Source organism: Nelusetta ayraudi, unplaced genomic scaffold, assembly GCF_046127955.1.
Source record: "Nelusetta ayraudi isolate G7.1 ecotype Tasmania unplaced genomic scaffold, CSIRO-AGI_Nayr_v1 ptg000135l, whole genome shotgun sequence".
Lineage (NCBI taxonomy): Eukaryota > Metazoa > Chordata > Actinopteri > Tetraodontiformes > Monacanthidae > Nelusetta > Nelusetta ayraudi.
In genome coordinates this window covers 12,599,448-12,625,021 of record NW_027466185.1, presented here as the reverse complement: position 1 = coordinate 12,625,021, position 25,574 = coordinate 12,599,448, and the positions used below count along the sequence as shown (strand labels likewise).

At 49.5% G+C, this 25,574-nt stretch overlaps 1 protein-coding gene across 2 annotated transcripts; it reads right to left on the bottom strand.

Annotated features, from left to right (window-relative positions):
* Positions 1 to 1,833: 1,833 nt before the first annotated feature.
* Positions 1,834 to 25,086, bottom strand: LOC142877171 (adhesion G protein-coupled receptor B1-like). 2 transcript variants are annotated; one of them, XM_076011570.1, is made up of 32 exons: positions 24,590 to 25,086; positions 20,866 to 21,790; positions 19,817 to 19,966; positions 19,624 to 19,722; positions 19,348 to 19,509; positions 18,809 to 18,973; positions 17,663 to 17,827; positions 17,383 to 17,547; positions 17,183 to 17,284; positions 16,974 to 17,080; positions 16,691 to 16,885; positions 16,482 to 16,550; positions 15,539 to 15,647; positions 14,474 to 14,617; positions 14,315 to 14,384; positions 14,015 to 14,117; positions 13,436 to 13,479; positions 11,442 to 11,568; positions 7,752 to 7,855; positions 7,489 to 7,591; positions 7,181 to 7,331; positions 6,975 to 7,044; positions 6,800 to 6,866; positions 6,588 to 6,673; positions 6,257 to 6,428; positions 6,021 to 6,116; positions 5,861 to 5,900; positions 5,044 to 5,657; positions 4,902 to 4,937; positions 4,685 to 4,789; positions 4,422 to 4,472; positions 1,834 to 4,166 (listed from the first exon to the last, which is right to left on the bottom strand). In XM_076011570.1, the coding sequence occupies exons 2-32, from the start codon at positions 21,578 to 21,580 to the stop codon at positions 3,969 to 3,971; spliced, it is 4,584 nt and encodes a 1,527-aa protein (XP_075867685.1). In that variant the 5' UTR covers positions 21,581 to 21,790; positions 24,590 to 25,086; the 3' UTR covers positions 1,834 to 3,968. The 2 variants fall into 2 exon arrangements, with proteins under 2 accessions (XP_075867685.1, XP_075867686.1); XM_076011571.1 differs by lacking the exons at positions 4,422 to 4,472; positions 20,866 to 21,790; positions 24,590 to 25,086 and having other exon boundaries at positions 19,817 to 19,853.
* Positions 25,087 to 25,574: the final 488 nt, after the last annotated feature.

Below are 25,574 nucleotides of genomic sequence, written 5' to 3'. Positions count from 1 at the left end.
ACACACACACACACACACACACACACACACACACACACACACACACACACACACACACACAGACGATATCAGTGTGGCCTCATTACTGCAATTTTCGAATGGAACAAAATTGCGTGAGGCTTGCTGAGGAGTCGGGAGACAGCGATGGGAAAACAGACGACGGACGCACATCAAACACATCAAAGAACCAAATAAAAAAAACAGAGACAGGGAAAACAAGTTGGTACATCAACAGAGGAATAAAATAAGACTTTACATGAGGATGAATGATGTAACATGGCTGTCTTTACGGTGCATACACACACAGCAGACGCTGCTGCACTGCTCCTGCTTCCAGTCATGCAAGATGCTGCGAAGCATCGACACTCGAGCCAGGCCGCCCGCATTCCTGACAGGGGAGCCCACAATCAAAACATGCAAGAGTGACTGAAAACGCCACTGTGACTGACACATCGGTCGGCCGGTCGGCTGCGGGACCGTCGGCGGTCCCGTCTGTCACATCCGAGCAGGAAGACAAAAAAAAAGAAAAATCACACTTCACGGCGGATAGGTCTTGACAAGCGGCGAGAGACGAGCTGAGGCTCCGAGCTCCTGGGGAGAATAAATAAATAAATAAATAAATGAATAAATAAAAACACCCAGGCTGCCCCCTAAAAAAAGTGAGTGATCGAAGGTCGCTCCTGTTTTATTTTTTTTATTTTTTTTATTTCCACACTTGCTTGACTTCTCTGCGTCTCACCCTCGGGGGAAAAATGCCAAACGGAGCCTCTGCTGCAGCGTTTTGCAAGAGTGTCCGAGCTCTGCAAAGCAGTTGACATGCGTCTGTCTGCCTGCCTGCCTCTGCACACCTGCTGCCCTGCTGTGCCACCTCAAGGGATGATTTTTGTATACGAGATCTGAATTGCGATGAAAGCAAGGAATGATTCCATCCATTCAATGACACATCTATTAGAGATATGAAAGAAAAACATATTAGTAAAGGCACTGATAAAAACAGGATGATTGTAGTTGCTGAAGACTTGCGGTTACTGATTATCCCTCTGTGACATATGTAAACATTGCTCATAATAATGAGTGTGATCAGTTCATTAGAGAAAATACATATTTCCCACAGACAAAAGGGTGCATGTGACCCAAAAATTTAGTGGAGAAAAAAAATAACAACCCTGCACCTCAAGCAAAGCCTGCAGTGCCTACGAGTCAGTCTCGCACAAAATGAGCAGCGCCCGACAAATGAGTGATGCAAATCTCCCTTTCGCCTGTGCCTGCCAGCGGAATTACAGCAATTAAAAAAAAAGGGGTGGAGGGGCAAGAGCTGATTGTGCACTCGGAAAAATTGGGTCCGAGAGCGGAGAGGCGAGGCTGCAGACAATGCAGCGAAGACGCCTAAATTTAAGCTGGTGGGAACAAGTCCTATTTTTAAAAAGAGGTCAGACTCCGGAGTCCGGCTCCTGTCAAATTTGTTTGTTTTCTCATTACTCAACTTCATAGGTCCTCCCTCTCCCCCACCCCACAGCCTCTCTAATCATTTGCCTTCCTGTCAAGCATGAAAATAGAACAGAGGGAGAGAAGTGCACTTTTATCATCTTGGGAGATTTGCTCTTTTTGTACCTGCAAATCACAGCTATATTTAGAGAGCAAAACGTTTGCCGGAGGCTTTAATGTGGCGTGAGTTCAAATCCATTTTTCCGACTTGTGCACACTGCACCGTATCCTTTTCCCGCTGAAATGGACTCATTTGGGTTTTGTTCCTTCAATATATATATAAATATATATACTGCAATGTATCACGCGTCATTGTGAAGGTGAAATCAAGAGCGGAGGACCAGGCTCTTCATGTAGGATATAGTGTCTTTTTATTAGAAAGAAGTCACATTCATTTTGTGCTGTGAAAACTGTACATCAACAGGAGGTTAAAACAGAACATAATAAAAACAGAGTCCAGACAAGAGAAGATACAAATGGGTGCCCAGTACAAGTGACTCGAGGTACGAGTGAGACAGAGAGTAGTCTGGAGGAACGAGGGGCGAATTGGCTAGCAACACACCCACACACTCTCTCTCTCACACACACACACACACACACACACACCACACACACACACACGTGAGTTACTGACAGGGGTTATCAAAAACACACCGTCACAGAAGACATGAGGTTCAATTACCTGCCGCGATGCTGCGGAGAGTAATGACAAATATCCTGAAGCACAGTTTAAAGATATTCATAGGCTGTCACTCAACCTGTATAATGTCTGCTTTATAGAAGTACAATTATCTACCTGTCACAGGGAGCTCCAAACACGGAGCTCCTGCGCTAATAAATCTCTAGTGGATAAATTCCTTGAATTGCTAATACAGACTTTTTCATACATAAAGCATCTATATGCTCTGCAAATATGAAGAAGATGGTATAAAAGGTATTTTTTTCATTTTCTCTCTCGACATTGGTAGGAAAAAATTCTGCCTATATATTATTCAGTCTTGCTTGAGCATCAAGCGCCCATCATATTGCACTATTACACACTGATGGCTGCAAACACAAATGTGTTGAAGTCTCAAGGTGCCTCCCCCCACCCTCCGACTACGAAGTGGAAGTCGAACCGCCCACCAGGAGCCTCTGCTCGCTCCAAGAGTCCTGCAAGGCTGAGAAACAAAAGGGGCGATGATGAAAAGGTCCTGCCGACCTGCTTGGATCCACATGTACGACATGGAAGAGCCTGCATCTTGTGCCATCTGTAGAGGGAGGCCGTCTCTTTTTTAAAATTTCCGCCCAAAACCTTTTTTTCTTTTTTCTTTTTTTCCCCAGAATGCACTGCTCTTCCTGCGCAAGAGTTCGTGTCCAATCCTGGTTGCTGGTGTTTTGGTATCAAAGCTGGAGGAACCAGGACATCATGTTGCTACCTCCATCACCACTTGCCGTGTTTGTCCCAATGCAGTCCACATGGGCTCGCAAACGCACTCTGGCATTGAAATTGATCTTCTTCTAGCTTAATGTTGCAGGTTGTATTTGAAAAATAAATACAGGAAACATGCCTGATGGGCATGCTGGAAAATGTAAAAAAAAGAGAAAAAGAAATCATAGGCAGCAAACTAAATAACGTAATCATAAGCCCAATAATCTGAAGTATCATAATAATAACCAGGGTGACAAGAGGAGAAAGAAGTCTGCTCTTTAGCTGAGGTGCTCCCAGCAGAGAGCATCTCGTGGAAGAGTCTCATTTTCAGCTCGTTACTGCAAGTGGTGTGCAGCAGTGGAACCAAACTCACAAAAAGAAGAGGAAGAGTAAGGAAAACAAAACAAAAAAACAAGCCCACAGCACAAAAACAAACAATGTGTTTGCCCATCTGCCGGAGCACAGCGTGTTGGACTCCAAGCATGAGACGGGTCCTTTCTGCTCTCTTTCTTTCCACTTGTCCCCATTCTGGAAGGTAACTCGGCTGGAAGAAGAACAGCCCCGAAGTTGCGGCTGTTCCTCCCCAAGAAGCAGGGAGGACGCACTCCGCCTCGTATTATTCAATAGATTTCATTGTTTGTTTGTTTTTATCGCTCTCCAAAGTTAAGTGAAGGAAAAAAATTTTTTCTCGAAGAAGCACAGACATGTCGACCACATCTTCTGAGCCCGGGTTTGACTCCTGGTGAAGCGCTAATGGAACAACGCGGCAAGCCTCCCGGTCCGTGGAAAAACCCACCGGACTGCTGGACTAACCCTCAGATCTTCAGAGCACTCCGGCAACACAAGTCCACACAGAGAAGCTACATTAAATATCCCACGGTGCAACCTGCCCTCCTCTCCTTCCTTTCCCGCTCTGGCTAAGGGTTGAAGACATTGATTCTGGGACCAACTTGCTTTTTCTTCCTCGGTTTCCTACACTCTAGTCGTGCAGGAAGACCGTGCCCAAACCAAAAGTGGTGACCAAGGTGAGATCAGGTGAGGCCCTTGAAAACGAGCGAAACCCTCCTTCCCCTCAGACCTCCGTCTGCAGGTCGATGATGTCCTGCGCCACCATGGGGATGGTGGTGCTGCTCTTCTCCCACTCCACCGAGTGCAGCTCCAGGGGCGAGGCCGCCAGGGGCTCCAGGTCTTTGCGGACCCACGCTGGGGGCGACTGCGGGATACCTCGGACCCCCTCCCATGGCCTGTCCAGAGAAGCCTGCTGCTTGTCCTGCAGAAAAGGCACAGAGAGGAGCCACTTTTAGAACTGGTGCCACTCAACAGTCGTTGGCAATTGCTGATATGGTTTTAATGGACATGGTGGACTTCAGTCGATCATGATTCTAATATTTGAAGTCGTGTTGGGGACATTATTCCTCCGTGAGGCAAGTGTTGTAATATCTGATGTCGTGTCTTGTCTATGGCTGTATAGATTCATTTCTTTTTTTCATTGTTTGTAGTTGTGAGGTTGTACTTAAACACTCACACTGTGGTTGGTTTTGTCACTTCCTCCAGAAGAAACACTCCATCTCACAGACTGTAACAAGGAAGGAAGAGAATGCATCCTTATTACACGCGCAACCAAAGGTATCCGCACAAACCACTGTGTGTTTTGATTTTTTTCTTCCAAACATCAGAATTGCCTCTGTTAAGAATTCTCAAATTAGATTTTCTTTCTTCTTCTTTTTTTTGTTTAGTTTTTTTCTTCTGATCTGGATGGCTGCTGAACGGCTCTTCCTGATGATTTACCTTGCTGTCGGAGGCAGGCGACTCTCTGTCTTTCTCGGCGTGATGTAGCTTCCTGTTCAGGTCCTGGAACATGTTCTGGTGGCGTTTCTTTGTGTGCATAATTTTCTACACAAAAGGATAAAAGGCAGTGTTATTTTTTTTTTAACCCTAGAAACATTTCAAACTCTTCAAATGATTGATACACAATCACACACATACATCACATTGTAATATTTACCTCAAAGTCCAACTCGGCATAGCGGGACTTCTGCCTCTGCAAAGACAGAAGAGTTGCAGAGAGGACACAGCGTTAGCTTCAGAAACTCATTAGCTTGCATTCCAAGTTGTGCCCGAAGTCCTGTCAGCACCTCCCAGCTTACCTCCAGGGAGCTCATGGACAGCGTGGAGATGGTCTCACTCTTGGACATCATGGAGTTCATGGACTCGAAGGTGTTCTCCAGGCTGCTGTGGGTGATGTGCGACTCGCTGGACATGTTGTGGATGTTCTGGATGGGCGAGTCCCTCTCCGAGTACGACATGCTGACCTGGTCGGGGGGGATGCCGAAGGCGGCCTGCGGCTCGGCGTAGGGCCCGCCCAGGTGCATGAGCCTGGCCTGCGGCAGCTGCTCCACGCTGATGTTGTATTTGGTGGGGTCGTCCTTGGGCTTGGTCCTCAGGGTGGAGGTGGTGTTGGGCATGAGGCAGTAGCCGCTGCCGTCGGACATGCTGCCCTCGCCTTGGACCCGAGCCAGGTCGGCGTCCAGCTGCTTGAAGAGCTCGCCCTCGCACACGTACACGGGCTTCCCGCAGGTGGGGTCCACCCCTCCGGCCAGGCGGCTCTTCTCCCGCTTCAGGGTGAGCGTGTGGCTGGAGTACTCCGGCACCGCCTGCATGTGGCTCTTGTTGGGGTTGGACGGCAGGGTGTGGAAGTTGGAGCCCATGGGCAGGGGCAGCTGCGGGGGGGCCATCATCTCCTCGGAGGAGCTCTTCATTCCTTTAGAGGGGAAGCAGGTGAGGGTGGGGGGGGGGGTTAGAAAAATAAAAGCCTCACAAAGAAAAAGACACACAGCCTCTGAATATTTAGTTAGATGAATAAATTGTCTGTGCATGCCCTGTGGAATGCTCTAAGTGCAAGGCTGGCAGAAAATTGTCATGCAAATTGAATATGGTTAAGAGCAAAAGCGGGGAGGAGGTTACCTTGTCTGCTCGAGTCTCCGTCCTTTTCATTATCGGACTGCTGATAGAGGAACAAAACACAGGGTTTTATCAGTCATGCGTTCGTGCACCCATTTAGGGGGACAAATGCGGGAGGCACTCAAGACATTAAGGAGGTTGTTGTGCGGGCCAAGAAATTTACCATGTGCTGGGAGTGGCCGTTGTGGTGGGAACTGCCAGAGTCTCCATTGCCGTCATCCTTGCGGTCGACCACTCGGCACTTGACAGCTTCTTGAACCTAATGGATGGAGGCGAGACGTCTTTTAAAGCCATGACTCAGGGAGAATAAAAACATAAATAAAGTGGACCTATAAATTTCAATCCTTGGGACTACATCCCTCCTAATTTTTGTTTTTTTGCCCCCCCTCATGCGCTCACCTCTCTACGGAGGATGCAGTGAACCATGACGATGATGAAGCCCTCCAGAGAGTCAAAGACGGCGAAGAGGATCTGGAAGAGGGCGGATCGGCGGTCGGTGATGGCCAGGACAGCTGACATCCAGGTGAGGGCCAGGAGGGGCAGGACCACGCAGGAGCTCCACAGCGACGCTCTGTGAAAAAAAAAAAAAGAGATCAGATTGGATGATCTCTCTGCGGTCCGCTGCGGAGCTGATTGTGAGGCTCGATATCAGAGCGCGGCTTCAATACGGCCGCAGCGGCATTGATGAGGGTGATAAGCGGAACACTCCGGGGAAGATCAATACACCTACCCGGCTCTCTCCTTCAGCTTCACGTCGGTGATGCCGTCCTTGGACACGAGCTTGTTGAAAACCAGAATACCAATCACCATGTTCACCTGTTTCAGAGACAAGAAAGAAACAAAAAGATGAGATGATGATAAAATGATAAAATGCACTTGGATAATAATAATAAAAATAAAAAAAAGCTGTGATGTACCGCAACTGTAACTGGGAGTACGTACCAGAACGACAGCTGCGGCAGGGCCGACAAAAGAGTAGAGGAGTCCACCCTCCAGAGACAGCCAGCAGCTGGGAGGAAAAAAAGGCAGGAGGAGGGATATAAATTTTTCAGTCGATACAAAAAGCTTTTCAGGATAAAAATCAGCTGGAGACGCGGACGGGGGAAATGACACTCACTAGGTGACGGTGCCGTATCCTTTTGCCTTAGTGAAGCCCACGGAGACAGCCACGACCAGCGCGGGGAGGCCTGCCAGACGAAAAACAGGAAAAGTTAAATCTGGAAAAAACAGCGAGAGCAGCATTTTCTTTTCTTTTTGAGGGAAGTTGATGCGGGAAAAAAAGGAAAAGAGGTGCGTTGCAGACTTGGCGGCGGGAGCTCTCACCCCAGCCGAGGCACAAGAAGCGCTTGCGGATGATGCGGTTGCGCAGACGACCAGTGACAGCCATGTAGGACTGCCAAGCTTCTGTCAGCACCCAGCAGAAGGAGGAGAGGAAGAAGAAGTGCAGGAGAGCAGCCACCAGAGTGCACACCACCTATAGGAGGAGGAGGAGGCCCCGGGAAAGGAAGAGCGCGAGGAAAATCTGTGTCAGTGGTGCTGCTACTTCGAAATTCCCCGAAGCAGATTGAGAGAGGCTGGACAGAAAAAGAGGGGAAAAAAACAACAAAAAAAAAAACAAAGAAGTGGTTTACCTTGTTGCGAGCCTGAGTTTGTCCGACCAGAATGAGGGCATTTGAGCAAATGATGGAAAGGCAGAAGTTGATGAGGATCACGGAGCGCTCGGAGCGGATGTACCTGGAAGAGGGAGAGAGAGCGGGTGGGGGGGAGATAAAGGGGTGAGGCGAGGATAAGTAGGCTGCGGAGGGCGCCGCCGAACGCCGTCGAGCAAGGCCAAGCGCCTCGCGGACGTTTTGGCGGCAATTTTTTTGATTTGATTTGATTTGTTTGTACTTACTTCCACACAGAGACGTAGATGATGATGAGGAGCAGCAGGGTGAGAGAAGAGACCCCGCAGCCGACGATGAGAGTCACGGACGGGAGCAGGGCCTTGTCCATGATCTGCAGAGAGGAGACAAGACCAACCATGCCTCTTAGAGCTGATTAGACTCACACACACAGACACACACACAGAGGGAAACTAGCACAGTGGTCCACACACGCACACACACACACACACACACACACACACACACACACACACACACACGGAGAAGAGGAAAAGCGGCGCCTGTGGGTGTGTGCAACTATCTGGGAGAGCAGACAGCTCTCTGTAGGCAAACCGTTGAATGGCACAATCAGGCCGCGGCTGAGGCAAGGTGACCCCAAGGTGAACATGTCAGAAAGATGGAGCGGGCGAGCTGAGGAGGTGGGGATTGGGTGGGGGTGGGTGGGTGTTGGGTGGTCGAGCTTTTGAGTCAGCAAATGAGACCCAGAACAAACGGCACTCAGCGCCCCCAGGCAAGGGGGGTGTGGGGGGCTTTGGGAGAGAAGGGGGGGGTGCATATTACTGATATTACAGGCTTGGTTCGTTTGGTCATTAGCTGGAGCCGCGACGCTCTGATCACTGGACGTTTTTTAACCAGCTCAGTGCGAAAGGAATCTTTTGGTTAAAAAAAAAAGTCTTCAGAGTCTTCATAGTTAACTGCGATTAATCGTGGTTTACATTGCATATGTAAAACTCTGTTATTTTGCACTTCAAGGCAGTTTCAACCCCACAAAGTAAAGTATTTCAGCCAGAGGGGCCGACTACAGTTTAGGGTTAATTAAGGGTTATTAATGGGTTAACGCTGACAGCACTAATCTTTACATTTTTTTTGTCCATATTCGTCACCTATTTGATATTGTAATCAATGCTCAGGATGCAAAAAAAAAAAAAAATCAGCGAGATGGAAAACCAGCTTGCTGACATCCAGCTAGAATTTCTGTCTGGAGCCGAGCAGCAGCGCCTCCTTCCCCTCCCGTTGTCCCCTGCAGCAGGGAGAACAGGTGGACCATTAACACCTGTGCATTAATCTGCCACCACTGGCCCCTCATGATGGCTGACAGCAGCTTAGCGCCTGTCCCCGCCTGGCTGCGGCGACCCGCCCATGTTTCAAGGAGCCCTGGCACCGGCACCCCTCGGCTGGAGGAGATGGAGGAGGGATTGTTCCCTACTGGCTGCTCGCTCACCTGGACGACCGGCGGGTCATCGCACACAAATCTCAGCTCTATTCAGACTTCAGCAACTCTCGCCGTCTGGCTTCAACACTGGCAGCTTGCTCCCCCCCCCCCCGCCCCCAGAATTTGCTTTTCTCAGCGTCACATCTATAATCAGGTCCCGAGCTCATCTCGCACCTCGCAATCGCATGTGAGCTTTTTGAGCGGAAGGCCCCTCATTGACAAACAGTGTGATGATATTTTTTGATCTTGAAGGTGCTGAAGGGGTTAAGTGGTTCAACAAAAAAAGAAGAAGAAGGAAAAAAAGGTGATAGCGAAGACACAGATTCTGCTTTGGCCTTCGTTCTCTTTATGGGAGGGGCGAGGGGGGAGGGGCAATAAATTCTTCCGCCTTGTAAGTGCGCGTGAGGTGTGACCTCCAACACGCCGGCCACTGTCTACTCAGAATTTAAAGTGCAATAACCCCAAGCCCGGGCAAGATTGTTCCTCCTCGGCGCTCTGCACAAAAGGCTCCTTCTCAAATCAAAGCACAGCTGGTGGAGTCCAGCCTACAGCAGCCAAAGACTAATTTAGCGTGGCAAATTCATCCGAAAATCTTTCCAACTACATCGCAGCCGCCCCGAAACAGATGGCTGATAGCGCTGTGTTGGGGTTTTTGTGTGCGTGTGTGTGCGTGTTTTTGGTCTTTGCTGGAGCCTTGACTGAATCTCAGAATAAGATTGGTGGTGGCAGAGGGGAGGGGGGCGCTCCGAAAATGAGGGCGATACAGCGCACTCTGTTCCCTCCCTTCACTTGCCCCTTTATCTGGGTTGATGCTCTGAGACCCTGGTGGACCTAAATATGGTGCATGTCTGCCCTTGACCAAAAAAAAAAAAAAAAGAAAAAAAAAAAAGAAAATCACCTTTCCGTCCTGCAAAAAGGCAGGTTGAGGGCTAAACGTGCAGTGAAACCAATGCAGAATAATCTGCGTTTATTTTTCATTTCTTTTGAGGCCATCTGCTGCTGCAACTAACTATGTGGGCTTCTTCTCCCACTGGACCGGAACGTTCCCGGCACACATGATGCTAAAGGCCTCCTGACATCAGACCGTATCAAAAGTGCAAATAACACGCCGCAGCATCTGGCCCCTCACTCCTCTCTGCCATCCCGGTCTCTCCTGCCCTCTGCGCTGATGTTCCTCATAAGGCAAAGACGTTATTGAAAATGTCCACACCGCCACATCAAAGGATGGATGAAGGGAGGGGGAAGGAGAGGGAGGCGGGCGGGCGGGGGGAGGAAGGGAGGAGGAGGCGGAGGAGGAGAAGGAGGAGGAACCATCAATGCGTGACCAGACGTCTGCCTCTCATTGGTTTGCCTCTCTGGCATTCTCAGACAGGCTGCTGAGGCCGAAGACGATGGGAGAAGGAGAAAGAGGAGGTGGAGGAAGATGGTGGGTGGGTATAACTGAGAATTCACAGATGCGGGCAGATGCAATGATTGCCGCGGGTGGCCTTTGACTGTGGAAGCAGGTTAATATATATATAAACCAAACATCTGTTGATTGTTGCTGCAGAGACGAACAGGACATTTTCTGTCCTGGGCAGAGGAGAGACTTCTAAGGATATATGTGCGTGCGTGCGCGCCCCCAGCATCGCTGTTATAAAAGGGGGGGAAAAAAATCCACACAGCGAGTTCTCGCTCGCTGCGGAAGCCGTTGCCACAGCAACTGGAGAGCGAAAAGCTACACGGTCTGCGGGTGCGCGCGCGCGCACACACGCACACACACACACACACACACACACACACACACACACACACACACACACACACACACACACACACACGCCGATGCGTAATGATAGGCTACAAATTTGAGTAATTTAAAACATCCAGTGCGCGCACATTTACCCCGACATACAAACTACTGGCTTTGCTTGGTTTTATTGAAAGTGATCTATATAGTGCGCATAATCATAAATCAGCAGGGAGAAATGGAGGGGTTACACAACCATCAAAAGTTGTTTAAATTCATAATGTCACATTCACGCTGCAACAGATGCTTTTCTCCCCCCTTGAAGCCTCGCGGGGATATTTCCCTCCAATACGCAGCTAATTGCAAGCGAAATTGACAAGCACGAGACAGTAGCCAATTGATATCATAACCGGGAGGGGAAAAAAAACAAAATCCTGCGCATCCACATGTTGCACGATCATGCAAAAAACAAAAACAAAAACAAAACCTAAACAATGATGCATTAAAAAAAACAATAATAATAATAAAAATGTCCGACTGGTTGCACCTGCGCGCGGACACAAAGACAGCCACTGCCGCGCGGGCAACAACAAGCTGGCCCCACCGCAAGACACACGCGGTCGTTCGTCTGCGCCCCCATTCACTGGCACGCTCCAGCAAACAGCGCGGCCGAATGGCGGAGACCAGACAAGAAAACCAAACCCACGACACACTCACGCACACCAGCAGCAGTAGCACGCGGTGCGGGGGACTTACCGAGTCGAAGTTGACGCGCGCTAAGATGGCGAAGGTGGAGATGCTGTCACACACGCATTTGGTCCTGAATGAATGGACGGGCACCGCTCTGCAGCTCCGAGCCGACCACGAGCCGAGCAGAGAGGAACTGCACGAGGGGGGGAGGGAGGGGAGAGAAAGGGAGAGAGAGAGGGAGAGGCGGCGAGCGGTTAGGAGAGAGGCGAGAGCACACAAGCACGTCTCTCATGTGGACGCATCTGAGACATTTGTGCCCCCCCACCCTCCTTCGTTGAAAACAAACAAACAAACAAACTGCATATGTGGAGCTTCTTTAAAAAAAAAGATTTTACCCGCCCTTCCCTCCAAAAAACAAAAAAACAAAAAAACAAACCATTACAGCATCATTATGCAAATCGTGTATCCCATTATTCAAAGTGCGGATGGGTGTGAGAGAGAAAAACAAAACAAATTAACGAACACCAAAAAAAATTCGATTTTATGAAACCTGAGTTGCTCTCATGCATCTTCAGCGAACCCTGATGATGACTTTTAACGCAATTAACAACCATCTGCGCCCTGATTAATGTTGATGGGGCAGTCATCAGCGTTATTACGAGCACAATTTTCGCTCTTTTCTCTCGCTCTCCTCAGCGAGACCTGAGATGATTTGCAACGCTTTTGCCACTGCAGCCGATGACAGAGGACAAAGTGTTCCCGTGTTGGGGGAAAAAAAAGAGAAAAAGTCAGAATGAAAGTGCGATGCATTATTAATTCTCTACAGCGGTGAAATCTGCACCTGCACAAATGTATATTTTATATTTAAAACATATTGCATTCTTCCTCTTCTTCTTTTAAACGGTGCAAATCTAAATGGAGAGATTGCACCCTTAGGGCAAAAAAACATAAAGAGATGCAGATGCCAGGAGGCACAGATGATGTGTTGACTGACTGGTTGACTGACTGGTGACCAGAGAGGAGTGTCACAGCCAGCAGGTCCAGTCTGGTGCAGAGTGTCACTGCTGCTCGGCCGCAGGGCAAAATAGCGGAAGCTGACTGGCTGGCTGGCTGGCTGGCTGGCTGGATGGGCCGTTAAATGAGTGCTGTGCTCAAGCTGGCATGTCGTGCACACGAGTTAAATGTCCTGTGTAATGTGCCGTTCTGTCCTTCCGATTTATTTATTTATTTAATTTTTCAAAAAATAAAACCTGCACCCTCCTGCAAAGATTCATCTGGCCGCCCTGCTCACTAATGGAGCTCTTCCTGTGTTCAGACACATGCAGCTCTGCAAACAGCGACCCTAAACTCCCCCAGACCCACACACTCCCCCTCCCATTAATAACATCCGCTGTCCAAAGTAATCTAATTCAACATGAGGCGCATCAAGCTCCTCTACAGGGCGACTTCAGAGTATTTCCCCCCTTTGTTTCATTGTTGCTTTTCGCTAATGCTTCGACCCTTGGGGGGGAATCTGGATGCAGGTATATTCTTTATAAAGAAGAAGAAAAACATCTTATGGCAATGTGTGCAAATCTATCTAAATGCAAATGCTCCACCACCTGTGCATTGTTGAGAATGCGGCTGATTGATCCAGGGCCAGGTCACCAGGATGTTCTCTCATCAGTCACTCAACACGCACGTTAGCGTCTCGAGGTAAGAAGTCAAGGCGCCACGGCCATTAGCCTCGGCAGAGCTGCCATTGTTTACCAGATTGACACTGAGCAGCGTGACCTGCGGCGACGCCCTTCCCTTTCTCCCTCCTCCCTGTTTGTGATGGAGTTCTGAAGCGACCGCGTGCAGGTTCTCACTGCCTTAACTCTACTGCGCCCCCTCAGGCTGTTAAAGACATTATTGGTTTGTGTCTGGCCGGCGTGCACCACCACCATGTTGCACCATGCAACCATGTTCCCAGCCAGCGATGAGATGCACAAGTGTGCGGAAGCGGATCTGAGCAGCCCTCCCCTCAGAAAGTGATCATGGATATTAAGAGTGGAAAAAAAAAAAAGATTTGAACTTACGTCTCGCTCTCGTCCCATGACAGGCACGTCTCATTCACTGTGCCCTGTGATGAAAAAAAAGAGGCAGATGGAGCGATAAGTGTGAGGAATCTCTGTTGAACAAGGAGGGAAAAAAAGTGCTGCCCCGGCTGGTTGCACCAAAGAAGTGTGACATTCAGCAGCTTGCACAGGCAGCCAACTTCTCACTTTTCCCGCCACCCTCCCTTCCCTCATCATTGGTCGCACACACACACACACACACACACACACACACACACACACACACACACACACACACAGACTTGAGCCTAAAAACAGCTTCTAATCAGCTGCACCAACTAATTAGCGTGCCTGATTTCTCATCTGCGACAACCGGGCCGTCCGGCTGGTGATCCACGGTGGCTTTCCGACTCGCACAAGTGCGAGCAGAAAGTCACCGTGTCGCTGCAAATGTCAAGCAAAATGTCATGGAGGCGCGTTTCTGCGGTGAGCAAACAGCCAGCGGGGAGAAGGCAGTTTGTTTTTTTTTCATTTTCGCCTTCTCCCTTTTGACTCTAATAGACGGGTGGGGAGACTATTTGGGGGAGTGGGAGGACTTACGTTGTGCAGGTGGGGGAACTCGATCTCTACAGGGGTGGACACCAGGTTGGGGTTGGGCTTGACGATCACCGACACCACTTTGGAGTTGAGGATGGTGGAGTTACTGTGGAGCAAACATAGTGAGGTTTGTTTTGATGTTGCAGTTAACTGAGTTTTTTTTCATTAATTTATTTGTTTATTTATTTCTGCAAGGCCTGATAATATTGGTTAAAAAAAAGCTAATCATTTTTGGATTAACAAGTGGCGCCATCTTGTGACAGCAAAGTATATTTCAGGGCAGCTGAAATTGAGTGGTTGTACCTCTGGAAGGGGAGAATGGATGCCAGGTTCTTGTAGAGGACGATGCCGGTCACAAAAGCATCATTCCCATCTGGAATCAGACACAACACAGCATTTATACTTCAGAGTCACATTTTCCAAAGACCATGTGAACGCTCACTGATGTGGCCCATCCCTTACCAGACGCGTCGATGGACAGAGCGTCGCGGGACACCGAGATCTTCTCCTCCGAGGTCCTGACCCAGTCCAGCATGCCTCTCCAGCCCTTCATGGGGAAGGTGAAGTTGGAGCTCGTTGTTGTGGGCCGCTTGTGGATGCTCAGCACTGGGGTGTGGAAAATGGGGAGGGTGGGGGGAGAAGCAGAGACTTTGTTAGCGAGCGCCACTTCTCGTCCCACGCAGCGCCGGGTTGAAGAGGTGACTAATGTCGAGGACATTCTGCTTCTATGTCATGTCATCTGCGACCGCCCTCGTCATTACCGGCGAGATCCTGTGTGAGAACGTCGCCTCTGGGGAGCCGAGAGTGTCACTGTGACTTTGCGGGGGGGTTGCCGCCAACGCGAGAAAGCCTTGGTTATTCTTACAGTGTTTGGCTGTTTTTTTTTTTGTAGGAGGGCCTATTTGTGAGCGAAATACACCTGCACAACAGCCTGGAGGTGTGCAAGGTGCGATCGTGCTGTTAACAAGTAATGTCACATGATATTGATTTTTTTATCGATATCCAACATCCCGATATTGTCCAACTCCTAATTTCCGATACTGATATCAACCGATATCAACCGATACCAATGTATACGGCCGTGGAATGAACACATTATGGCTAATTTGTATTGTGTTGTCCTGCTGGATGTCACGCATGATGTTGTCAGTTACGAACGAGCTATTTTGTTAGCAGCCAGCCACCACTGAAACCACTCTGCTGAACAAGCGCGCCGCTTGCTGTTACGCTTAGATGCCTTTTGATGACATCATCAAACGTAGCAGAGGTGAAATTCGAGGAATTCATTCTTTGGCATAACTACTAAATTTGGAAGATATTTAAAAAAAAACATATTTTTATTATATTTTTTCCCGAAACCAATATTTTTCAATGTTAATTTTTAATGCCTTTATCGGCCGATGATATCAAACTTTTAACTGGCTGCTGAAAATGTACTATCTCATCACATCGATGGGCCTGATGGGAGCAGATGGGCGGAGAAGGCGGGGTTAGGTTGGGGTGGGGTCGGGTGGGTGGGGGGCTCACCTAAATTCTCAGTGACTTCGTAAATATCCTGGAAGCCGCTCATTTGCAAACCAACCATGTTCACAAACTCCTCGACGAGGTGCAGGAACTCCTTCACGTTGGCGCCCACCTGGACAGGAAAGACATTAAAAAAGGAGTTAAGACACGGACAACCATGGCATGTCCATATATAGACTTCCTCATGTGACTTCAGTCCACCCTGAATGGGATTTTTCTTTTCTTCAAAGTAATAGCAGAGAGCTAGCGAGAGAGAGAGGGAGGGGAAAAAAATCTCTCCTTGCTGCTATGCAACCTCAGGACTTCCTTACGACCATAAATGGGCAGGCTGTTGATTCATTCTTGTGATTTTTTTTCTTCCTCCCTCTCAGTTGAAGGGAGGGCAGTCGGTCGGAATTGCGTGTCTCTGACGCAGAACGGCGGCGATGTGGGCGCGCGGTGCATGCAGTCCTCTTTACAAACGCATGTAGGATGGCTTTGCAATAAAAAAAAAAGAAAAAAGGAAAGAAAAAGCAGTGGGCGGAGTGATTCTCCCTGAATGGACGTGAGTCAGTTTCCTCAGTAAGTGAGGACTCGTCCTTTCACGAAGTTGCTCAGGGACGGTCGCTGGTTCACATCTCCAGGAAGGGCGGGGACGAGGTAACGAGGCTCAACTTTTCTATACCGTCTTCAACCTTTTCAGACTATATTGTGCTGCACTCTTACTCCACTCTAACCCGAAGGTCCAAGTGCCTTCAAAGGGACATCTGGTGATTGTGACTCAGTGCGACTGTCCCCGCTGCTTCATTTTCACATTTTTAACACTTAACTTTTCCTCCACACCCTGACAACCCCTCCTCCTCTCCCCCAATCTGTCCCTCGCACACTTATCATGTCACAAGAACAGACTTATTTCGCCCTCCCCCACCTGCCACTCATGATGCACAGCCGCCCTCTTATCACTCACCAGCTGTGCCTCCTCCCATTTGTCACGGTGTTCCTCCTTCAGCAAGTTGCTGATTGTCTGGACGTAGTTCTGCAGGTGGTAAAAGCAAAAGAGGAGGAGAAAGAGGTGTGAGAAGATAACAAAAAAAGCGGCCAGATTAATTAGGTTCTATTTTTGGTTGGGTAGAGGCGCGGGAATGTATAGGAGCAAGGTGTTGAACACAGACTCACCTCCACGTCGGCGTTGTTGAGCCTCAAGCCGTTAGCCTTGCATAGCTCGGTGGTGTTCTTCAGGGTCTCCATGATGGCCAGGAGGTCGCCGCTGTACGTCACCCCTTCGTCAGAGGAGGATCTGAGGCGTGAGATGACCTCCGCGAACTTTTCTGCGCTCTGCCCCGTCTGCGCTTTGGAGATGTAGTCTCTTGACTGGCGAGCGGGAAAGAAAAACATTTAGAAGTTAACTAGAGTCTTCGATCTCTGGAAAAGCAGAATCAAAAAGCAGAGAGGGGCTCACCAGCGTCTGAATGTTCTCGTAGTTCTTGGAGATGCACTTCATATGGGTCGGGTCTTCCCACGAGGCAAGGCCGACGGCGTCCAGGCTGCAGCGGCGCAGGACCAGACCTGTGGTGACACAGGAAGTGTAAAAACTTCTCAGCTTCTGTGATGCAAGACAATTTTAAGGATAAACAGCATTCTTTTTTTCTTTTTGCAACATCTCCGTACCAGAGGCATCAGCAGGACAGGTGGTGGCGGCCTCGTCGCCAGCAGGAGTTTTCCTCCACACAACCTCGCCGGTGTTCTGCTCTTCGCAGATCTCATGGGGCTCTTCAAAAAAAATTAACAGAGGCAGAAGGGGGAGTGAGTTTTTCTTCCTTTCGCTGAATTCCTACACTTACACTTGTTCAGTGCTCATGTTGCTTTACCGGGGCATCTCCTCTCGCTGCAGCGCCTCTGCTCTCCGCTCTCACCGGGGCAAGCCTCGCCACCAAAGAAAGGGCCCTCACAGACTCGCTGCCTCTGCTGGACGCCTCCGCCGCAAGTCTTGCTGCAGATGCTCCAGGAGGTCCAGGCGTGCCAGTGTCCGTCAACTGAAATCAGCCATTGTTAGACACCTGAGTCTCAAAACCACAGTGTTGAATAGAAAATCGTTTATAAAGGTGGATTTCTTTTCTTTTCTTTTTTTTTTTCTTTTTTTTTTTTTACCAGGACAATCTTTCAGGAAACAGTTGTTTGTCTCTATGAAGCTGCCGTGGCACTCTGAGCCCCCGTAGGACGGTCCGTTGCACTCCCTGGTTCGCTGCATGGTGCCGTTGGAGCAGGAAGCAGAGCATTCGCTCCAGGCAGACCACTCGGTCCAGTGTCCGTCCACTAGAGGGAGACAAATGAACGGCATATCAAGAGGAAGTTCTTCGTTATGAATATATAAATATATATATATTTTTTTATAACTTGACCTCATGTCCATACTATGGATTCAATGACTGTTTTCTTATATTAATGACAATGCTACACAGAAGTTTTGTTTTGGTACACGCCAGGGCAACTTAAACATTCAGATGTTTAAGTTGGGTCAGATGTTTTTTTTGATTATCATTATTTTTTACTTGAAACGCTTAAATAACCAGTATTTTGGCCTGAATGAGATTTAACATCTTAAAAAAGAGAAAAAGATATAAAATAATAATTCATCCTAAAAACTCATGCTGAATTGGTTGTTGCAGATGATTCTAATTACACTGGCTATCAATCTCATGAGAAAATGAGTAATCATCACAATACACAAATAATGAATTCGTCTCTGGCTACTAGTGCCATCTGCTGAAGGCAAAACGCAACTGCAAGAAGACCACTTTTTTGAGTCGACGCACTGTTGATTAATACTGTGCAAACAAGTGTTTTTGATGCTTTGTTTATGGATTATTTTGCATATTCATGTGAGCTGCTAGATGCCTGAATTTTCCAGATTAGATGAAAACGGTATTCAAGCCAGAAGGAAGATAAAAAATGTATAAATTTCAGCTTCAGTGACTCTGAAGCAGGCAGAAGCCTTTGGGCACATGAGTAGGCAGCACCAACAGCAGCAGACAAGAATCTCCCTTAATGTACTGAGTGTCCGTGAATGCAGTGTGAGTCACTGGCAGTCATTATCCAGCCACTTACTAATCCCCACATTGCCTTTATCACCGTGTGAAATGCGTCACATGTAATGTCAATCTCTTAGTGAAGTCAGGGGTGGGTGGCCGCAGCAGGATAGAAGAACCCCGGCAGGCACCATCTCCAACTTTTTAAAACTATTGAATTATTCATTGTTCAGAGTGTGATTGAAAAAGACGAGGTGATCCTTCTCACCCGGGCACACGGCGATGTTGCAGAACTTGGTCTGTTTGGGGAAACCTTCGCATGGCTCTCCTCCGTTCTTGGGCGTCTTGCAGTTGCGGGTGCGGTCGCGGTATCCCCGGCCGCAGGTGGAAGAGCACAGGCTCCAGGGCGTCCACTCATCCCAGGCTCCATCCACTGCACAGGGGCAACAGAGAAAAGGGGCCATTTTGGTCAAGGGAAGACGCATTTTATTTCAATAAAAATAGTTTTTTGAAGAGTATTTATTGACTGGTGCACTTACTACTACTACTGAGAATCAGCCCCTTTTCCTTAAAGTCAAATTCTCAAAGTAAGCGTTTTCTTTTTATGTATTTTTTTCCCTTAGAGAGTGGTGCAGTGTATACGGATTTTTTTTAATTTTTTAAATTTTTTACAAAAGGATAATAGGTCTTATCCATCTCGCGCACTTGAAGGAGATTGAGTGCCTCCCTGGGATTTTCCACCTTTTATTCTCTTTCACCCTTCTGCCCGACACCTTGGCGGCAGAGAGTGAGGGACTGGCCACTCACCAGGGCACACGGCCGTGTTGTTGCAGGGTCGGTTCTCGCGCAGGGCTCCAGTGCACTGGGAGGTGAAGGTGGTGGTGGCGCAGAGGCGGCTGCGGCTCTGCCAGCCCTCCCCGCAGCTGACGGAGCACGAGCTCCAGGAGGACCACTCATCCATCTTAGCATCTGGAGCGGGTGGGGAAGGATTAGAAAGAAAAACATGCATTGTGAGATGAGCAGTCTGGGGCTGTCTGGACCTGGGAAGGACACAAAGCACCGACATAAAGCCTCCAGTCTCACCAGCTTGGGTTGCAACAGCTCCCTGGTTGGGTGCTTCGACGTTGTCCCTCCTCAGCCCCACGATGGCCCTCAGACCCTGGCTGCGGTTGCGCTCTTTACCTGCACAAATCACATGAGCACAATTTCAATTATTTGCACTGAAGCCGAGCCACCTGCAGACTGGGCGGAGAAGTTGGTGGACAGGCTGGCTCACCAATGCAGAGCTGAGGGTTGCAGGCCCGCCCTTCCTCCACCGTTCCCTCGCACACGTCGTCCTCGGGCTGACAGCTGCGGCTCCGCACCTGCACACCGCCGCCGCACTCCTGGCTGCACGCGGACCAGCGGCCCCACGTAGCCCATACTTCTGCAAGAGGGAGAGGATGAGAGGTGAGACGGCGAGCAAAGCAAAGTCCCAGAATGATATAGTTTGAACTAGTTTTTCGGCTGGAGTCAGCATGGAGTTGTCTTGGGATAATAAAAAAGAAAAGTGATGAGTCAACAGAGACGCTCTCTCTCTGAACTGAACACTCAAGGTGTTCCATTTTAAATGGCTGATTGTTCGCTGAGTGGGCACGTTGCCATGGAAACCAGAGGAGTCGAACTCTGGCAGCCAGACATGAGGGTCTTTGGGCGTTTTGTTAACGCGACATTACCACACAAACATGGCCCCGATCCCTCCAAAGTCTTTGGAACAGGGGGACGGAGGAGGGGTGAGGGTGGGGGAGAGTGTGTTTGTGTGTTTGTGTGGATTTGTGCCCTTCTGCCGATGCAGCCAATGAGCCAATGAGCCAATGTGTGGCGGCGGAATCCTTCTAACCGCCCCTGATTGACTTCTTGTTACTGCTTGGCAGCATGTCCTTGGCTTCGACTTGCAGCCCCGAGGATCATTGACCCCGACTGCTGCCGAGACACACTCGCTGAGTGGAGGCGAGGCCGGAGGGAACATGCTGAGCCGCGGGTTTCGAGAGATCTTGACCCATCAACACCTCGGCCAGGTCGATACCGTTACAAAACCCCACAACAAAACACTTAAAGGTCCAGTTTATAAAATTTGGCTTGATTTAAGATTTTTATATTGGTAAAAGCTCAACATACTGATCATAAATACATTAACACAAATTAATAAAAAGAAACTTGGTTTTCCTACTCTAGGAGCTGTCTCTTCACTGACTATTTTAAACTTCCTAAAAATATTTACACTCTGGACCTTTAACGTTTACTTTTCACTTCTGTCGTTGTCGAGAGAAACACATCAAGACTCACTGGTGATTTCAGCGTCGCGACCGTTGTCCCTGGGAACCGGCAGGCACTTCTCGACGTAGACGCCGCCTCTGTAGCAGCTGCCGGGCTTCCTCTTGGGGACCTCCCAGCACTGGCAGGGCGTGTTCATGATGCCGCAGGGGTACTCATGGGTGCTGCTGGACAGGCACTTCTCCAGCCACTGGCACAGCATCTCGCAGGCCGGCATGCTGGGGTTCCTCTTTCCCACTACCAGGAACTCGGCCTTGAACTCGCTTACGTCGTTGGCCGCCACCGCCGCCCCGCCCACGACCTCCAGGGCGTTCCTCGGCGCCACCTTGCGGATCTGCAGGAACTGCTTGGTGGACTCCAGGTAGGTGATGGTGGTGGAGGCGTCGCACAGCTTCACCACCTCGTCGAAGCTCTCCATGCCCAGGTAGGTGCGGGAGGTCTCGATGAAGGAGTCGAACTGGAAGGTCCTGATCTGGCGCGGCACGCAGGAGTCGGTGGGCTTGGTGATCTTCATGTAGACAGTGTAGCGGCGGGGGTCGGGGTTCTGCAGGGTCCAGGAGCATGGCGTGGAGGGCAGGGTGGTGGTGGAGGAGAACACGCCGAAGAAGCGGCTCTGCTCCAGGGTGGCACAGGTGGCGGACGCGGGGCCGGATGGAGTGCAAGAGGTGGAACCGAAGAGGAGCAGCAGGACGGCCACGCAGGGGCCGGCGAGAGGTGACCACGCCATCGGTCGGCTTGAAGGGAACGCTGGTCTTCTTGCCTCAGTAATTGCTGGTTGTTTCTTCAACTCGGTTGTTGCTTTGACTAATTTGCTTTGAGCGACTCGTCTCCAGATGCAGACCTTTTTGACTTTTCAGTGAAAGCCCGCGGCGGAATTGCTTTAATTCGCTGGTTTCAGTGCACCAGACAATCTGTCATGCCTGCGCCGGCGATGAAGCTGCAGAGAAACAGGGCACAGTGAAGAGGGGCGGGGGGGGAAGAAATTAATTTGGCAAACAACAGCTGCAATCAGTCTGCAGGGTGCAAGGTTGGACTTTTGATGGTCAGAATTTATTTCTCTCCTCCTCCCGCTAAAGTATTCATGACATGCTTTGCAACTGGCCCTGTGGTCAAGCTGATTGCCATGCATGGGGACTCTGCCTCTGATCAGTATCACGCCGGGAGCGGATGCGATGATCTAAAATGCCCCGTTCTCTGGGACATAATTGAGTCGGTGCTGCAATTACAGTACTTCACACCGGGCTGGAATCTACAAGCTCTTGCTCTGCCCTCCCACACACTGAACCGAACTGCGACTCGCGTGCGTCAGTGTGACGTCCATAGAAGCATTGCCACTGGCAACCAGACGTTTATTGCGGCGCTCCACTTGCTCCCCCTCTTGTTGGGCGGTAAACAAGAGGAATCGTCTGCGTCCGAGTGATTACAGCCCCTCCTGCGGCATCTGCGGCAAGACTTCCGGCGTTTCATGCCGTCGCACGAGGTCAAGGGAAAGTTGTACTCAGAATGACAACTAGCCCTTGCACATTACAAGTGCACGAGTGCGTGCGTGCACGCATGCATGCATTGACTTAACTGACGCATCTTCAAACAGATTTGCAGAGAAACATCATGCATGCTTGTATATTTCTCAAAACCTGCATGTAATTTTTGCAAAGCGTGCACCGCAGTGGGAAACCAGTGTTCCCATGATGCCTCGATGTTGCAGCAAAAAACACAGTCCGCCTGCAGAGCCAAAATCAAGGTCTCTGTGCAAAAGCAAAGTGGCTGAAATAATGTGAGCTGCTCCCTCCAGCGCAGACACACAGACTCGACACTGTTGCTCAGCAACATGTTTTTCACACATTCAGGCTTTTTTTTTTTTTTTTCGTGCTTTGGTGCTCTTATAGTGAACAACTTTGTTTCTTTCTGCATGTAATTGGTAAAAAAAACGTCTATCCACTTGTGACTACTCATATCTATAGGATCAGGATAATCAACCATGCATAGGAGAAGTCAGAAATGATGTCTTCCATTTTCTGTCTCTCACCAGAAGGGGCAATCATGTTAGAATGGGCAGTGCAGAGACACGGCCACCAAAATGACGCCTGAATTCACTCGCTGTGAGACGCACCTGCACTTTTCAGGCTGAGAACTCATAATTACCCCGCTCGCATCTCTTTTCACATGGCTCTGCCGCCCTCCCTCTTCTCAGCAACACAGCAAAGACCTCTCCTTTGTGTCGGTGGGTGTCTCTCTCCCGCCTCCCGGCAACCGGAAGAGCCCTGAATGGGCATCTGACGGCGTGCGTAGAGAAAAAAAGCAAAAGGTCCGGCTGTCGACGCAGATCTCGTGCTTTCTCAGCCCTCCTTCTCGATCTTTCTGTCCGATTTTCCTCAAACTCAACTACGTCCTGCGCACCACTTCATTGCCATAGTTAAAAGTTTAATTTTTGTGGCTCACATTAAGAACTGATGAGCTGCAATGACATCTGCAAAACATTTTCTGTTTCTCATGTTGTGCACAACTTTTTTTTAGTTGCTGAGATAATGTAGATTATATCAATCTATTAAAAATGTTTGTCGTTCTCTGTAGATAAAAGCATGTAAGTGGCTGTGGAAGAGAACGTTGCATTGATGTAAGTCAATTCTCTTGCAGCAGACGTTTACACACCCAAGGCTTTCCTGAACAACAGCCTTTGGAAATTTCTGAATGTTGCACGTGAGTTTTCCCCTCCCTCTGTTGCATGATATATTCTGCTTCATGTGCGCATGAAGTAGTGAATGCAACATGCTCAGTGGATCACAATTCCCTGTCCTCATTCCTTTCTCTCCAAGCGGCATCCTTTTTTGCTGAAGTAGACTGTATAAAAAAAGAGCAAGCAGTGACAAGTCATTCTTCACCTTCGAGCTGTTAACCTTCTTTCTTTTGTGCTGTGCAACCCTGCAAAGACTTGAGCATGTGGGCAAAAGAAACCAGACCAGTTGGGGGTTTAACGGAAAATCCATGTGACAGCAAAAACCAGTGGCAGACAGACTGAGCAAATTGCTGCAGATTACCGACAGCAACTCCCTGCATCTGGTGTGTGTGTGTGTGTGTGTGTGTGTGTGTGTGTGTGTGTGTGTGTATGCGTGTGTCTGAGTGAGAGACAGAGTCAGCACAGACTTACGGAAGGATCTGTTTATCTTGTGATATATTTTTTGTTGCATGTAGACAGTGAAAATAAAGCTATAATCTAAAATCAGTGTACTGTGAAATGTTCTGTCTGATTGTCCAAACTTGGATTCATGCAAGACACACTTTAGTTGAGGTCCTCAAGTGAGACAAATGAGGCTGTTTCACACCCTTCTGGCTGCAAAGACTGATTCACACTTTGGTTTTTGCGTCAAGCACTTCCTAATGTTGAAGCTCTTTCCAGAAACTCGCAGACTCTAAACCACACAGGCACCTCGCAACTTGTTGAACCCAGTCTAACTTGTGCTGCCGATCGACAGCTTTGCAAGGGGATCACATAAAACATCGTCGTGCCGCGTTTACAGCTGTAAACCAATCTGTAAGGAAGGGGTACATAACAAAAGCAGTGTTTTTAAAGCTTTGAAATAGTTGGAATAAATGAAGGGAAAGGGATTTCAGTCCAACAGAAGCATGAGCGCCCACAGTTTCAGCACCACGGACAGCGACAGTCCGACCATCAACACGTGTTTCGTACAAGTCACACTCACTAAACGGTGAAAACACACAGGAAAACACTTCCACCTACCTCGCTAAAGGCGTTTCTTGGCGTGTAGTCGGTGGCTCTCTGTCTCTGGGACAGCAGCTTCCCGCCGACGGCGTCGAGACTCGAAGTCTTCAGATCGGAAGTCTGGCCGAAAACTTTCGCAGAGCTTCGAAAGAGCCGCTGAAAGGATGCGCCAGGTCCGAACCCGACCCCGGTGTCGGTGTCAGGGTCGATACCCTTCTCCCAAAAAGAAGGCTTCAGTGCAGTCCACTCTCACAAGCAAAGAGAAACTCTAACTAACTCCAAAGAGTTTACTACCAACTTAGGTTGTTTGCCGCTCGGTCCAGGCGAAGGCTGGAAGGTTGCAGGAGCGGATGGACCGATCGGTTGTTGTCGGAGCTTCCGAGCAGACAGTCCGGCCGAATCAGAGAGGCAAGGCGTCTGCGTCTCTTCTTCTCTCCAAAAAGCTCCAGAATGGATGTTGGTACTTCTACTCCCGGCTTCGGAGTCTTCTTGCTTGTGGTCTTTTCGCACTGCAAGCGAGTTCCAGTCTGAGTGAAGCTCGTGGCCTACACCGGGAGGTATATATCCAACCCCGCCCCCCCCTCTCCTGCACGGTGCGTGGAGTGAATGAGACAGCACCGCCGAGACGGGTAGGGGAGGGGCTGGGCGCGGGGCGGGGGGGGGAGCAGGAGCGACGAGTAGTAAGTACGTGCGTGGGAGACCAGTTTTTTTCTCCCCTCTCTCGCTCTCTCTGGAAGTGTGTGCGTGTACGCGCGCCAGTGTGTCAGCGCACGGAGGCGATCCGAGACTAGGGGACGGGAGGGGCGCGCGCCACACAGAGAGAGGGAGACGGAGACGGAGACAAACGAATCGCGAGCGCCGAACTACGCAGATATGAACGCAGAGCCAAAGGTACCGGAAAGAGGATCAGCGGAATCGGGGGGAGGGAGGGGATGGATGGATGGTTGGATGGGGAGGGCTGCAGCGGGGGACACAGAGCATACAGATGGATGTCGACACCACC